The sequence below is a fragment of the Equus asinus genome, chromosome 8 (assembly GCF_041296235.1).
Source record: "Equus asinus isolate D_3611 breed Donkey chromosome 8, EquAss-T2T_v2, whole genome shotgun sequence".
NCBI lineage: Eukaryota > Metazoa > Chordata > Mammalia > Perissodactyla > Equidae > Equus > Equus asinus.
In genome coordinates this window covers 69,929,750-69,945,499 of record NC_091797.1, presented here as the reverse complement: position 1 = coordinate 69,945,499, position 15,750 = coordinate 69,929,750, and the positions used below count along the sequence as shown (strand labels likewise).

General features: G+C 45.8%; 1 protein-coding gene across 5 annotated transcripts in view; it reads left to right on the top strand.

The window, feature by feature from the left end:
- Positions 1–15,750, top strand: part of SFSWAP (splicing factor SWAP) — a 79,264-nt gene that overhangs the window by 27,246 nt on the left and 36,268 nt on the right. For all 5 annotated transcript variants that reach the window (XR_011505287.1, XM_070515824.1, XM_014861088.3 and 2 more), the window contains exons 8-11: positions 7,801–8,041; positions 9,225–9,356; positions 9,934–10,027; positions 11,279–11,450. Coding sequence is in view for 4 of the 5 variants with exons in the window: in XM_070515824.1 (XP_070371925.1) it covers positions 7,801–8,041; positions 9,225–9,356; positions 9,934–10,027; positions 11,279–11,450 (639 nt within the window). In the remaining variant the exon portion in view is untranslated. The remainder of the gene's footprint in view (positions 1–7,800; positions 8,042–9,224; positions 9,357–9,933; positions 10,028–11,278; positions 11,451–15,750) is intronic.

The following is a 15,750-nucleotide window of genomic DNA, read 5'->3' as shown; positions in this document are numbered from 1 at the left end:
CAGTGAGGTGTTCTAGCTCAGGGGTAAATAGGAAATGCTAGATGTATGATACCCTCCTAGGGGCTGGCACACCACAACCTGGTGGCTGAATCCAGCGTACCTGTGCTTGTGAGGGTGTGAGCTACGGATGGGCTTTACAGACAGGCGTTTCTGCACCCCAGTGCCGTGAAGTGTTATCCCTCATAAAAGGAGTTCTCCTCCCGTTAGTAGATGTGTTACCCTCCCCCCAAAACTGTACTCAATTATCTTTATTATATTTTGAATTTCATCAAAGAGAAAAAGTGTGGGAATTTATTTTTTCCCATCATATAAATACCTGTATGATACCCTCAATTTAGCCTGCCTCTTTGTCCGCAAAGATTAACGTATTTCCTGTCTGGGTCTTTGTAGGAAGAGTTTGCCAACCTCTGCTCTATCCCAAAATTTGTTAGTAAGAGACCTCACCCGAATATGAACATTCTCATTTTGTTTACTCCTTTTTATTTGATAGCCCCATAAACTTTTAAAGTTATGGTAAATACCGGTTTTGTTAAAAATGCAGGTTTTACAGTATGTTGTCGTGGTTTGTGTTCTTTGGAAGGTTCCCATGTCCTGCTGATGCAGATGTGTGTCTCCAGCCCTTGGCTAGGTCGTGGAGATCTTGCATTTGGCATGTCCAGAGCAGGACTCTTAATTCCCGCACACGCCCCTGTTTCAGGGAGTGGCACCGGCATCACTCTCCTCTTCAGGCCAAGGCGTTGGCATCGCCCCCAGTCTTCTCTTCCCTCACACCCATGGGTGATTTTGCTGCTTGTCTTTGGGCACCATGTCCAGCGTCCATCCCAGATCCGACACTTCTCAGCGCATCCGCTCTGATCTAAGCCACCATCTTTCTGGACTTGGCATCTGCTACAGCCCCTCTTGGTCTCAGTGCTGCCTTCCCACAGCCCGTGCTTCCTCTGGCAGCCAGCGTGACCTGACAAAAAGTGAATCCCATCTCTTCACCTCTCTACTCAGAATCTTCCATTGGCTTCTCATCTCATTGAAATTCCAGAAACTCACCTCTGCTCTCCATGTCTCGCTGCTCTGTCACACTGTCCTTCCTGTTCCCAAAGTGTCGTAACTGATTCTGACCATAGGACCTTTGCACTGGCTGCTCATCGGCCTAAAGTGCTCTTCCCCGAGAGCTTTTACTTCTCAGGTCAGACCTTCCCTGGCTCTGCTGCATAACGGGCCTTTCCCCAATTCATCCTCTTCTCACATATACTGTTTTGTGTTTTCATAGCCCTTCTCAGTGTCTGAGCTTCCTCTGTTTCCTCTGTAGTTTACTTCCATACTTGCTGTGCAGAAGCTCCAGGAGGGCAGAACTTGTCTGTCATGGATACTGCTGGATCCCCAGCCCCTAGATGACTCTTTGACACAAGGACATATTGAGTAAATATTGGCTGGATGGACAGATGAAAGGAGAGAGGAAGCAAAAAGTAATACATTGAAAAGGAGCATGAATAATGTTGTTTCTCTAAAGTCTTTGCTCTGGGCTCAAACTATGATAAATAGAATAAGATACTCATCGTCTCTTTGATTATAGTTAGGAGACTTTTAAAAATTATTTTAATCAAAGTAATACCTGTATTTTTTTAAGTCAAATAATAGGGCTGGCCCCATAGCTGAGTGGTTAAGTTCACGTGCTCCGCTTCAGTGGCCCAGGATTCACGGGTTTGGATCCTGGGCATGGACCTCGCACTGCTCATCAGGCTGAGGCGGCGTCCCACATAGAGGAGCTAGAAGGACTTACAACTAGGATATACGGCTATGTACTGGGGCTTCGGGGAGGGCAACAAAAAGGGAAATTCAGTGCCTTCTGGAAAAAATAGTAACAACGATTGTTTGTTATGAAGAGTATTTGGCCCACCCCTCCCGCTTCTAATTTTGTTTCATAAGCATTTACTGTTAACTGTTTTGTCTTTGAGTTTTCGGTGATTACTTCTGTATGTCTGAATAACCTGCTTGTGCCTGTTTCTGGATTTATCTACTTTAGACTAGATTTTCTCTGTCGTCTTCCCGCCATGACAGATGATAATTTAGCTTGTGCCCCGGCTGAACCTCCTCTCACACGCCGGATGTACTCTTATCACATGTTTCTGTTTTGGTTACTTTGTAACTTTAGCTAATGTACTTAAACCTGTATTTTATAATCAAAATTCCAAAGGGAACAATGCGGACATAGCTTACACATCCATCATCTGTGCTGATTCCTCTGCAAAGGTTGGGACCTGTCTTGTACAACCTGTGTCAGAGCCCCAGCTGTCAGGTGTCGTGGGCACTCAGCCCCACAGAACTGCTCCTGCTTCCTAGCTTAGCATCCGCAGAGCTGTTGAACGACATGGGCTCTTTTCAGTGGTGCCATCTCCAGGAGCAGGTCTTGATTTTGGATGCCTCATGCTTCCTGCTGCGGGAAATGTGGATAGTGAGCTTCTCTGGTACATCGGTGGTGGCATTCACAGTCTGCCTTTTGGTGACATTTGCAGGTGTGTTTCTGGAGCTCTCTGCCCCCTGCTGCAGTGTGGAGTGGCCGTGTTCTTAGCCTGTAGCCATGTTCTCCTCCAGCTTCTCTTCCTTGCTTTCCTGCATTAGTGCCTGGTTTCCTTCTGGTTGGTTTGCTTGTTTACTCCTTTATTTTGCTGGAGCACATGCTCCAGTAGCTTACCAAGAAAGGGTACGTACGAAGACAATATTTTTTAATCCTTGAATGTCTGAAAATGCCCTAATTCTGCTTGCACATGCAGTAGGTAGTTTAGACGGGCCTAGAATTGTGGGTTGAATATTGTCCCTCAGGTTTTGGAATACTCTGGGCCACCGTCTCAGAGTAGCCTCTGCTGCTGCTGAGAAGCTTCATGCCATTCCAGTTCTCATTCTTTTGCATATAACTTGTGCATTCATTGAAAAAATTGGCCTTTGGTCATGCTATGCTGGGAATAACAGTGAACAAAGTTCCTTCCAATGAGGAATGTCACGGGGACAGTGAGAGCCCTGAGGAGGTCAGCAGTGCTGGTGGGCATAGGGAGTCCGTCTGAGCCAAGGTCACCCAAGACCAGAAGCCAGAGGAAGCTCAGGCAAGCCAGGCCATTAGGGAGGCCCCAAGTGGAGTAGAGGCAGGGATGGGGGAGCGTTGGGAGACGGAGCACTTGGCTTGGACCCCGAGGGGAGAGGTAGGAGGGCTTCAGGCGGAGCAGTGTCATGGCTGGGAGGTTCTCTCTAGTCTGGGCAGGGGTACTGGAGCTTCAGAGCTGGAGTCAGGAGAAGTCTGATTTGGATGGAGTCGGAAGGGGGGTCCAGGCTGACTCACTGGGAGGAGGCAGGGCACAGCCGCTTCCTGCCAGGGCAGGACTGCAGGAGAGCCAGTGTGTGGAGAAAGCTCGCAGATCCTGTTCCAGACGCAGTCTCTTTGTAACATTTATGAGCTGTCCCAATGAGGGTGTTGAGCGGGCAATTAATATACAAGTTCAGCTCAGGCTGAAGACAGGGATTCTGGAATCATCAAGTACAAATAGGATTTAAAGCCATTGAACTTCCTAGAAAGGTCCCTGGAATGCATGTGGGTGGAGACCATTTGGAGGTCCCGTGAAGGATGCTGGGAGGCGAGGCCCTGACCTGGGGTGGACAGGTGGGGGTGCTGAGGTGGCAGACCGCTGGCGGGCAGGTGAGAGCCTCTTGTTGCTGCTTCTCAGACACGCTCAGCTAGTCGTGCTCGTGTGAAAACACAGTGCCATCTTCTTAACGTTCTTCTATGAATAAAGCAGATCGGTTTTTAAAGAAGGTGCTCATTTTTTTTTCTACAGAACTGTTTTCATTCTTAATACAGATACATGTTGTTTGTCTCTCTGAATTGGCTCTTACGCAGAAGGGATTGCTCACCAGCCCTCTCATCTCCAAGTACCCTTTCGATGCTAGGATTCTCTTCTGGGAGTTAAATTTGTGTGAGATTAAGATCACATGGAAGTATCGGTAAACTGGCTCTGTTTTTGCAAGAAGCCAGTCTAGTAGAATGGCTTTGGAAGATAATTAGGCAGAGTCCTTTGACGCTGTGTTCTGTGGCTCTGTACCTTTCTGAGCACACTCGGTGTTGGGAAGGAAGTGCTTAAGAATGTGCCTTATGCTTTTAGGAAGCTTGATTTCTCCATACAACTGTACTTGCCCTTAGGACATGTAGGGGCCCGTTGAGATTTCTCTCTTGGATTTATTTGGAGTAAGTGTTTGTTGTGTTCATGATGTTTGTTTATTAGGTAAATCATTTCAGCATTTAACTTACTGTAAAACCCAATCTCCTCTTGGAAAATTCAACATAAAATCCTGAGAACAACAACAAACCTGGTAAGATGTATTATGTCATGGAAGCCCAGTGCTAAACACAACAGTGGGAGCACTTTGCAACTGTACACACCCCTGTGCCTGTCTAGGATGTGATGGTGACCTTAAGGGAACGTGGTCCTGGAGTGCCCAGACCTCTGTCTATTCTTTCCATGGTCTAGTCCATTGGTTCTCAAAACTTAGTGTTCATGAGAATTTCTGAGTTGGGGGCTGTATACAAAAATCACAGTCCTCTAATCGGTGTCCACTTTAAAGGGTTTTAGTTCAAGTATTTCAAGAGCTGTGTGAGCCCACTGCTGCGTCTTTGAAGAGCCTCTGTAATAGGGTGATGTCAGCTTGCCAGGCTTCCTGTTCACCGCAGGCTATCTTAGCACCCGGGTGTTTTAGAAGGTGCACAGGCCTTGCCATCAGCAGGCTTTGCTTATTAAATGCTTATCGAGTGCCTGCTGTATACTGGGAGCTGTGTGAGCTGCCTATTGCTGTTTTTAAGATGTTGAGCCCTTGGGTCAGTAGCTGTGCCAACAGCCCTGATGCTGTGGAGAATTACCCCAGGGCTGTGTGTGCATGGTCCCTACAGAGGGCAGAGCAGGGGCCTACTGAGTCGGCCTGGGGTAGGGGATGGTAAAACAAGGGGGGCTTCACGGCAGGCAGAAGACTCCGAAAGGATACCCCGAGGTCAGGATGAGGAAACGCGCTTTTCATGACAGTGGGACCCAAAGATCCCAGGGGGCAACAGTGCTGCCCTGTCTCTGTCACAGCCCTCCCAGGCCTCAGTGTCTGTGGGGAAAAGGACAGAAACGACCTTCTCCCTAAAATCTTTCCATCCCTGACTTTCCCCGAAGTGAGAATCGGGAGAAAGGAGAGAACTGGTAAAGCTGCCGCAGTGTTGGGTTCTCGGCCACCCGGTAGAGCAGCCTTCCCCGGAGCGCCTTGTGCAGTGGGATGTCTCCAGCGGGTCAGCCACGTCCTCCTCTCATGGGACGTGGGTGGCTCACTGCCGTCGCGAGACACATGGAGATGTTCAGACTCCTCTCACCTTTGCAGAGGGCACTTAACGCGTTGTTGGAGAGGGCTCACAGCGCGCAGTGCGAGGCTAGAGAGAAGGGCAGCCTGCACCGACCTCCGCCAGGATTCCTGTTTCCCATCCCTCCTTCCGGTGACACCCTGTGGTGTGGGTCCCCATGTGCCCAGGGCTCACAGCCTCCCCCCACATCCAGAGTAAGATCTAACTCAAGGCTTAGGAGACGCTTCAGCTTTGGAGGTTTGGGTTTATTTTCATGCCTGGGACAGGGCATTTTCTTTTGGTGAGCTCAGCTGCACATCTTAAGTTTTTCAGTATGTTTTGCCAGTGTCTTTAGATGTTTGTAGTGGTGAGTTCCTGAGTTAAGTTAATCTGCCACCTTGCCAGCACTGCTATTTTTAACACTTTGTTTTAATTTAATGTGACGGACAATTCAGGAAAGTCAGATAGACTGCTCATTAATCTGCCTATTAGTACTTTCAAAGGAATGGTACTCAATTTTGAAAACAAGTTATTCACTTCTGTTACATAAAGAACACATTAAGTTGCAATTGCATAATATATACTGTTAGTTGAAACTTAATTGTAAAACATTTTGTTTTTATGAATTCCTATGGCTCATTGGTTGTGGCTGCGATTTAAAATGTACTTTGGCTTGTTTTTAGGCAAGAGGCTGACTGCAGGACAGGATATGGAGTGTCTGTCCTTCCTTGAGGTGTGCCACTTGGCTGGGCGCTAGCAGGACTTGCAGTCCCCTCTCCCAGGGACACGGGCACGCTGGGGGTGTTCTCTGTGGGATGTTAGGTTACACTCTGGTCTTGCTGATGCCACATCATTTCCTCCTCCATGGTAGTGGCTTTGCCCAGGAGGTGACAGGAAGGACCCCAGTAGCTTGATTATCTGAAGGGGGATGGGTGGGAATAGTAATTCCATTCTTTCAGGGCTAATATTGTATCTTTCAGAAGCATATGCTTATGTTGGAATGCCTCATTTGGTTAGAAAAATCTTCCATTTGAACTGTCGCTTCAGTTTATCCATCCAACAGATACTGCATGCTATGTGCTGGGGTGACAGAGTGCACATGCCTTTCCTGCCATCGCCCCATGTGCCCACCTGTGTCGGACAGTCTTGTCTCGGGCCCTGCTTCCTTCACAGATGTTATGTGAACGTTTCTGTGCTGAAGAGCACGTGGAGAGGATATTGGGGCCACATATCTTATTTTGAGAATGTGGAATGTTGTTGTTGTTAATGCATAACAGTGGGTGGTGTAACGTCAAGCTAGAGAGGAACAACTTGGGAGTTTGTGCATGTATAATTAATACAGAGCAAGTCATTATCAGCTGTGGATATGCCTGCAGCACACAGGAATTACACAGTCATTCCAACCCAAAATGCAAATGCTGGGATCCAGCTGTTATTGAGAAATTGTCAGTTGCTATACTACTGTTTCCCCATGTGTAGCATACATTACTGAAAACCATGGTCAATGTAAAGCTTTCACTATTTGTAAATGTTTTTGTTTTAAAACGGATTAATTGAAAATCAAAATAATATTTCTTGATTGGAAAAATCTTTTCACCATCCTCTAATGAAGAGGAAATTAAATCTCTCTGTAGTCGGAACCAGTTGCTTATCTACAACAGGATTAGAAATTAAAATTCTTAATTAGATCATTGACTCTTCTGTGATTTAGCTAGTTTTAAATATTTTTCCCAAAAAAAGATGAATGAACTTACAGGACTTTTAATTGTTAAAACAATGGGCTGCTATCCTACAGATGTTTACATATGTGCCCAGAATAAACGGGAAGCTGTTGTACATCACTGTTTATAATAGCAAAGCCTGAAACGACCTCAGTGCCCATCAGAACTTCTTAAATAAATTATAGTACATCCATGTATTGTGGGTGGGGGCTTGCACTAGTGACAAAGAGCAACACAGCTTTAGAAATGGGATGATTTCCAAAACGAATGTTTGAATGAAAAAGAGCATAGAGAATGGGAGTGGTATCAGAATGGGCAAACCAGGGAAGGGATTGAGTCACACGTGGATTTCATCAGCATAGGTCATCTGGGATGGCCACGTGGGGAAAGGGCAGCTAGTGGCTCCAGAGAAGGGACTTTTCTTCTAAGCTGCACAGTCTGCAGTCAGGGAGAGCATTAACTTGTCGAGGAATGTTCACATTTGGCTGTTTTGAATATCCTGTTCACTTTCCACTGTCCCTGGGTGTGTGGATATCGCCTGGCTCTTCCATATTGCATGTCACACGGGTGGTCTTTCTTGTATCCGAAAAATATAGAAAACAGTGTACTTGAAAATGGACCAAAATGGTGTTGGACTTGGGAAGGTGTCCCTTTCTTACTGCAACATGGACTCTGTCTCCTCGCCTGTCGCTTGCTGCTCTCACTCCCCACAACCGCGTCTCTTCACAGCGACGGTGGCCGCCATGTACTACAGCTACTACATGCTGCCCGATGGCACCTACTGCCTGGCACCTCCCCCACCAGGGGTTGATGTAGCCACTTACTACAGCACCCTGCCTGCCGGAGTGACCGTGTCCAGCTCCGCCGGAGTGACGGCCACCGCCCCACCGCCTCCTGGGACCACACCACCACCCCCGCCAACCACAGCAGAGACAAGTGGTGGGGTGACCTCCACCACCATCACCACAAGGTACGCTCTCACTTCTTCGAGTCACCTGGCGCATCTGCGTTCTTGGTTCGGGGGTCTTTATAATGTGGGTTACATAGAGGATCTCCATTATGAGTGTTTATTTTTCAAATCCCCAAGTTACAGAGTTGATAGGGCAACAGAAATTGTCACACATAAACACTTTTAGCAGCAAGATCTAACCACTTAGAAAATTAATTTCCAGTTAGCACTCCACACTGCCCCCCTTAATCCCAGCATCTATTGTTTCCAATGTGTTGACACCTCAGTTGGGGAGTACTAGGCAAAATCAGTGTGAAGTGAAGCCATGATTACTTGCAAAACGTGTAGGATTTCATAAAGTTGATGATAGCAAGGCAGAGACTAGACCCCCAGCACCTGTCACTGGCCAGCATGTGTGTGACTCTAAGTGTCAGTGGGCTGAGCAAGTACCCCACTGGAATGTCTCAAGTTGAAAAGAGGCTCTCTGGAAATTTGACGAAACACTTGGATATTTCTGCAAAAATGACCCACTTTCTGATCATGCTAAGAAAGTTAAACATGAAATGAAAGATGTTGTCATGCTAGCCATTTTTTTTTTTTTTTTGAGAAAGATTAGCCTTGAGCTAAAATTTGTTGCTGCCAATCCTCCTCTTTTTGCTGAGGAACACTGGCCCTGAAGCTAACGTCTGTGCCCATCTTCCTCTACTTTATATGTGGGACGCCTACCACAGCATGGCTTGCCAAGAGGGGCACCCAGGATCTGAACCCACGGACCCTGGGCCACCAAAGTGGAATGTGCGCACTTAACCACTGTGCCACGAGGCTGGCCCCTCTTTCTTTTTTAATATAACAAAAATCAACACTTGATTTATTCTTGGTTGCTTCTAAGAAGTAGCTTGTAATTGGAGGGAAATGTTAGGAGAAAAAGAAATGAACCTGTTTCCATGACTTTAAGTGTCGTTTTTCAGTAAGATCCCCATTTTCGCCCTTGACGATATTTTGGTCCCTGTTTTAAATGGATTGGCTTTCATAGTGTTTTGTGGTACAAGTCACCTCAGGTAAAGAGCCTCCCTGTGTGTGTGTAACTTCCCTCTTGGTGTGAACTGAGACAGTGAAAGGCCCTCCTGCGCCGTGCTGAGCTGATCCCCCTGCCAGTGATCTGGAGGAGGTCCTTCTCTGTGAGTGATGGAATGCTTCTCTGCAGTGCACTTGCTCCTGCGGCTGCCATCATCCCCCCGCCCCCCGACATCCAGCCCGTGATTGACAAGCTGGCAGAGTACGTGGCTAGGAATGGCCTTAAATTTGAGACCAGCGTTCGTGCCAAGAATGATCAGAGGTGAGGTGGAGAATTTTATATGGGTTGCATAGATGGTATTTGGGGTTTAGTTTGGCTTCTTTTTCTTAGTCTAGCTACAGAATTCCTTTTTTTCTTTTTAATCCTTATGTGTTTAGATAAATACATCTTGTAATTACCTTGGTAAACTACTTTGAGTCAGGTGGTGTCTTTTTTTATTGTTATCTGTTTTTTTGTTTGTGTAAGTTGTTTTGTTCTTTAAGAATATTGAAGCTACCTAAAATAAAAGGCTGTAATTCATGCTTCTCAAGAATGTGCTATGGAAATTTAGACACACTTCAGTTTTATTTATTTTTTTTAATGAAATACTATTCCATACCTCAGGTAGGGAAACAGAAAACATGAGGTTTCATGGCAGTTCCTCGATCTCCCTTGTCTGAAATGGGTAGGTGTAGTCATAGCTACTACATAAGTTGTTGAGATAATTAGGGTCAGGCATTGTAAAGCGTTTAGAGCAGTGTTCAGCTCACAGCAAGTACACAGTATCAGGAAGAGTTAAGTGTTGCTGTTGCAGTGTGCGCGTCTCGTTGAATGACTTACTTGCCTTTTCTGTTCGTAGATTTGAGTTCCTGCAGCCGTGGCACCAGTATAATGCCTACTACGAGTTTAAGAAGCAGCTCTTCCTCCAGAAAGAAGGGAGCGAAAGCACGCAGGTGCGTTCCTGTCGAGGCAGGGCAAGTGTGAAGCTCTTTTGTGATAGCTCTGATTTGCAGATGCAGAAATAATTTTCTGTTTGCTCTCAGGATGTATAAAAGGGCTTGTAGATTTTACACTTGTTTTTGGGTGTAATATCTATCTGGCATGTGCTATTTTCAACCTTTCCCGCCTCTCAGAGTTGAAACTTGTTTTTTAGATCTGTTGAAAACTTTGACCCATATTCATCATTCATTGCTGAGCATTTGTCCAGCATGTTGTAAACAAAAAATCCCATTTCTTTAAGGACTTGATGTTTTGCTTGGCTGTTATTTTTAACTACTTCTCATGGGAGCCGTATGCTAGACTTGTGTTGTCTCAACATACACTAACTGTATGAAATGTGAGCATGTGCAGTCACAGCTGCTGTGCTGGAGCTGCACAGCTGCCATCTGTGGTGAACACCCTTTATTCCGGGTGCTGCCTGCCAACAACTCCCCTCACCCTCCCCTCCTTGCAAATATCCCCGCACGTGGTTTTTACATGCCCATTGGAAGCATTTCTTCCTGTCCTTGTAGTCCTTTCTTGTGCCTCTTCTCAATTATGTGGACACCCTGATTTTTCTTTTCCCTTTTTTTTTTGTGAGGAACATTCACCCGGGCTAACGTCTGTTGCCAGTCTTCCCCTGCTTTGTCTATGGGGTGCCTCCACAGTGTGGCTGATGGGTGGAGTATGTCCGCACCCGGGATCCAAACCTGTGAACCCGGGCTGCCAAAGCAGAGTGCACAGAACTTTAACCACTGGGACACAGGGCCAGCCCCCTGACATTTTTTTTAAAGCCTATTTTGTTAGAGAGATTACGTAGGCCTTGCTTATCGTTGGGTTTCTTCTTCAGACTTCTATCTCTGATTGCTCAAACTGAAGAAAATTGACTTATCTGTAGGCAATGGGCATAATTTGGTATTCTAAAAGTGTTCTCAGTCATCAGTCTCCAAAGTAGTAGTAGTGAGCATTGGTTCCCAAGACAGTATTCAAGCTTTAAGAATAAGCGTGATGTTCTTCCAGAGGAAAATACCTCCTTCCACTCCTCTTTTCATTCTGTTGTAACAAATAGCAAATCTGAGTTTGAAAGTATGTTCCTTAGTGTTAGCCAGGGAGTAGTGTAGAAATGCTATTGTCCAGTGAAATATACGTATATACACATATATCTTTTTTAACAAATCTAGGCAATTTCTCATGGAACAGTTTGTAGTCATGTTTGATCTCTGTAGGCTGTGTCAGCACCGGAAGAGGCCCCTGCAGAATCTGCTCCTGAAAAACCGAGTGACATTGGGGAGGATGGTGTGTCTGAAGACATGGCCGACGCGGGAGGAAGAGGCGGCTCGGGGGGGAAGAAGGAGGCATCATCCAGCAAAACCGTTACGGACGGGAAGCTAGTGAAAGGTACGCTGCCACCACTGCCGGAAGTTCCAGTCCTGACCTCGGAGACATTACTTTAAATTAGCAGGAGAGAATTCTGGATTCCTTAAGATTAGGTGCCTTTAACTACAGGACAGGAGAGAACTGGCTGCTACTTTCAAGTTGCGGTAATAAAGTCCTTTACTTCATAATACTTTCCTACTGTGGACTTTGGGGTCATTTGGATATAAGCTCATCTTAGGTTTATGGTTGTTTAACAGCCTGTTACAGTAGATTAATGGAAATATTCAGAATATTTCAAATAATGGTTTGTATCCCCTCAGACTTCTGAAACTATTTATATGCCAACTACTGTACCAGTGACATTAGTTTTCTTTATTTGTTAAGGCAAATCTTTTGAGGGTCTCTACCAGGCAGTGCCCCACTCGCTCCATTTTAGTTCCTTTTATGTTCTTGGAAGTTTTCCATCTACTAGGACAGACAGACAGACAGACATGAAAAGAGCCAATATAACAAAAAAGAGAAAGGAAACAAAGTTGATGCAGGCATGTTAGCAAAGAGCCATGTGGTAGAACATTGAAAGAAGCGCTGAATGGGGGAGGCTTGGTGGGGAAAGGCTGATGGAGCAGGCGTTGAGAGTTGAACGGGACCCCCAGAAACAGGGCCGCCGCCCCAGGCAGACGCTCTGTGGCTTGTTCAGGGGTGAGAAGTCATCCAGAGACTCGGGTGGGTGGTGAAGTGGGACAACCTGGAGAGGTAGCGTTGGCCAGCTTGTGAGGGCTCTGCCCTCCCGTGAGATCCTGGAGCTTCCAATGCGGGTAGTGGCACGCCTTACAGGTTTAGATCAGAGGAGTAACTTTGTCCAGTTTGGTGACTTTGTGAGGAGGCAGAGAAGCACTTTGGAGGGCTTTGGTGGAACTGAAATAGAACTGTAATAGAAGTAGAAGAGGGAGCACTGTCAGGTGTGCAGGAGCAGGCCGGCAGCTCCTGGTGCAAGGAAGGACAGGAGGCACAACATTGACATTGCAGGAAGGCCTTTTCTTTGCATAGAGATGCCTTTTTGGATGGTGATCAAGAGTATCCAAATTGACTGGGATGAATGACTGACCAGGAGAATTCAGTGATTTAGAAAAGCATGAAGGCATCTCTGAGCCTCTCGTTCCAGGAGGTTACCTGAGCACACGCGTTTAATCTCTCACCTTTCCCAGCCACCTTCAGACTCATTCAGATAACCAAAGGAGTATAACAAGCAGAGATTGAAAACAGTTATTGCTCCAGAAAAAAGGGGATACTGTCCATGTTTCATAAGGACCAGCCAGCCCGCCTGCAATTTAGTTCATAGGGAAGAGAAGGACACTTTAAGACTCAATAGCAGTGACCTTTGGGGGAACCCACTATCAGCCATAGAGGAAGCGGGCAGCAGGCCAGAACAGCCAGAGCATCAAGGTGGCAGCAGGCCTCCCAAGGGGCTGGGGATGGGGTGCAGTGGTCCCCTCAGCTGCTGCCTGCAGTGTAGCTCCCTCCACGTTCCCATGATGGTCTCTCCTTCCACGCCCCATGATGGTCCCGTAACTTGGCAAATAAAACAACATGTACAGCTTCCCTCCTGCTGCTGTCCGAGCCAAGATCACTGAGAGCTGCACGGTTTCTGGCAAAGCACGTCCCAGCTCACTGCCTCTCGCAGTCAGATGAGGGAGCAAGCATCCCCTGTGCCTGCAGAAGTGCTCAGAGGACACATGTCTGAGCCCTGGAGCACATGGGCCCCTCTGAAGCAGAGTTATCGAGTGACGGGAAAATTTCCTCCCGGGGCCGGCTCCGTGGCTGAGTGGTTGAGTTCGCGCCCTCCGCTGCAGTGGCCCAGGGTTCAGATCCTGGGCGCGGACATGGCACCACTCGTCAGGCCACGTTGAGGCGGTGTCCCACATCCCACAACTAGAAGGACGTGCAACTAAGATATACACCTGTGTACGGGGGGGGTTGGGGAGATAAAGCAGGGAAAAAAAAGAAGATTGGCAACAGTTGTTAGCCCAGGTGCCAATCTTTGGAGAAAAAAAAGAAGATTGGCAACAGTTGTTAGCCCAGGTGCCAATCTTAAAAAAAAAAGAAAGAAAATTTTCTCCAATTTCTAATTTATATTCTCACAAAGCTGAAGACATTGTAAGACTAGTGCAACTGATGGTCTGACATCTGGAAAAGATTGCTTAGAAATAGATTGCCAAATTTTAAAATATAATGAAAGCACTGAAAATCAGATGGGATGAGAAGACAAGTTCGAAGTGTTTCTCAGCTCTCCAAGGAAAAGGGTAGAGATGGAGGAAAAGCATCCAGAGAGAAAAATAGGCAGGTAGTCCTCTGAGAGGGAAAAAAAGGTTGGCATGTCAGACTGATGTCTGTAACATTAGATGCAAGATAATTAAGGTCTGTCTGAAATTCTAAATGAAAAATACCCTGCTGAAGCAGAAACTTTTACAGACATGTCAGTGCCCTTAAATAGTTAAAGTGAGGAAAAGGGGAATATTTCTTATCAAAAAATTATCAAATGTGGTGAAAACTTCGAAGAGAAGCCTATAGCCTTATATGTGTATGTTGGTAAAGAAAAAATAAAAAGAGAACAAGCATCCACCTCAAGAACCTAGAAAGAAACCATAAAATGCATCCTAGGAAAGGAAGAAAGGGGAATCAATAAAAATCAAAGCAGAAATCAGTGAGAAAATAATAAAAGACCAGTAAAATATCATCTGTGCAGGTTTAATGTAGAAAAAAGCAAATGCAAATACACAACCTAATGAATGAGGAAAAAATCACAGATACTTTGAAAGTCCACAAGAATAATACATACAACTCTACGTTTGAATTTGAAGATAACTGAAAAATGTCTAAGAAAACATAAATTGCTAAAATTGTTTCAAGAAGAGGTAGTAGAATGGCAGATTGATAGGCCTGGAAGATTCTAGAAAACATTGGTCAGTGAAATATCTCTAAAACCAGGCAGCAAGCCAGAACAAGGTCCAGGTCACTGTGATTTCCCTTAAGAAAGAGAAAAGCCTTCATGATTACAGCCACCGCAGCACTGAGATGGAAATTATGAAGCTCTCGAGCCCCAGTGCTCCAGCCCCACAAAGCTTAGCAGTCCACAGGCCACCATCACTGAAAAATACAGATGTTGGGGCAGCCTTGTGGCACAGCGGTTAAGTGCACATGTTCCGCTTCAGCGGCCCGGGGTTCACCGGTTCGGATCCCGGGTGCGGACATCGCACCGCTTGACAAGCCGTGCTGTGGCAGGCGTCCCAAAGGAGAAGATGGGCACGGATGTTAGCTCAGGGCCAGTCTTCCTCAGCAAAAGGAGGAGGATTGGGGGCGGATGTTAGCTCAGGGCAAATCTTCCTCAGAAAAGCGAAAGAAAGAAAGAAATACAGATGTTGACACCTCAGAGTGAAGCCAGCTAGGAATGACAGTGGTCATAGCAGCTGGGGATCATTCCAGGAATCCCAGCATAGCATCACACCAGAAGATCTTCCATCATAGTTTATCAGATGAACAGACAAAAGACTTTGTGTTTCTTTATCAGTAGATTAAGACTTCTGCATCACATCTGGCAATAGTAACAATTCCAGATAGTTAAGTATTTAAATGTAAAAAGAAAAACCCATAAAAACAGAAGAAAATAAAGGTAATTTTTTTATAATCTTGGAGTTGGAAAGGACTTTCTAAGAATTGAAGCCATAAATTATAAGGAGAGATTAATAGGTGTGATGGAAGCAGGACCTGTATAAAGTTAAAAGACAAATGTCAAATGCTGGTGATTGCCAACATAACAGAAGATAAAGGGTCAGTATCCTTACTCTATAAAGAATTCCTATAAATCAATAAGAAAAGACAATTACTGCAATAGAAAAATAGGCAAAGGACATGAGGAGATAGTTCACAAAAGAAGAAAAATAGATGGTTAGTAAATAAACGTTTAAACTGTATCCTCAGTAACAAGATAGAGTGTTTTGCCTCTCCAATTGATAAAGTTAAAAAATAGGGGCCAGCCCCATGGCCAAGTGGTTAAGTTCGTGCGCTCCAGTTTGGTGGCCCAGGGTTTCGCCAGTTCAGATCCTCGGCATGGACACAGCACCACTCGTCAGGCCATGCTGAGGTGGTTTCTCCCACACAGTACAACCAAAAGGACCTGCCACCAGAATATACTACTGTGTGCTGGGGGGCTTTGGGGAGAAGAAAAAGAAGAAGAAAGAAGATTGGCAACAGATGTTAGTTCAGGTGCCAACCTTTAAAAGAAAAATTAAAAGGGAAAAAAATAATAAAATAAAAAATAATGCTC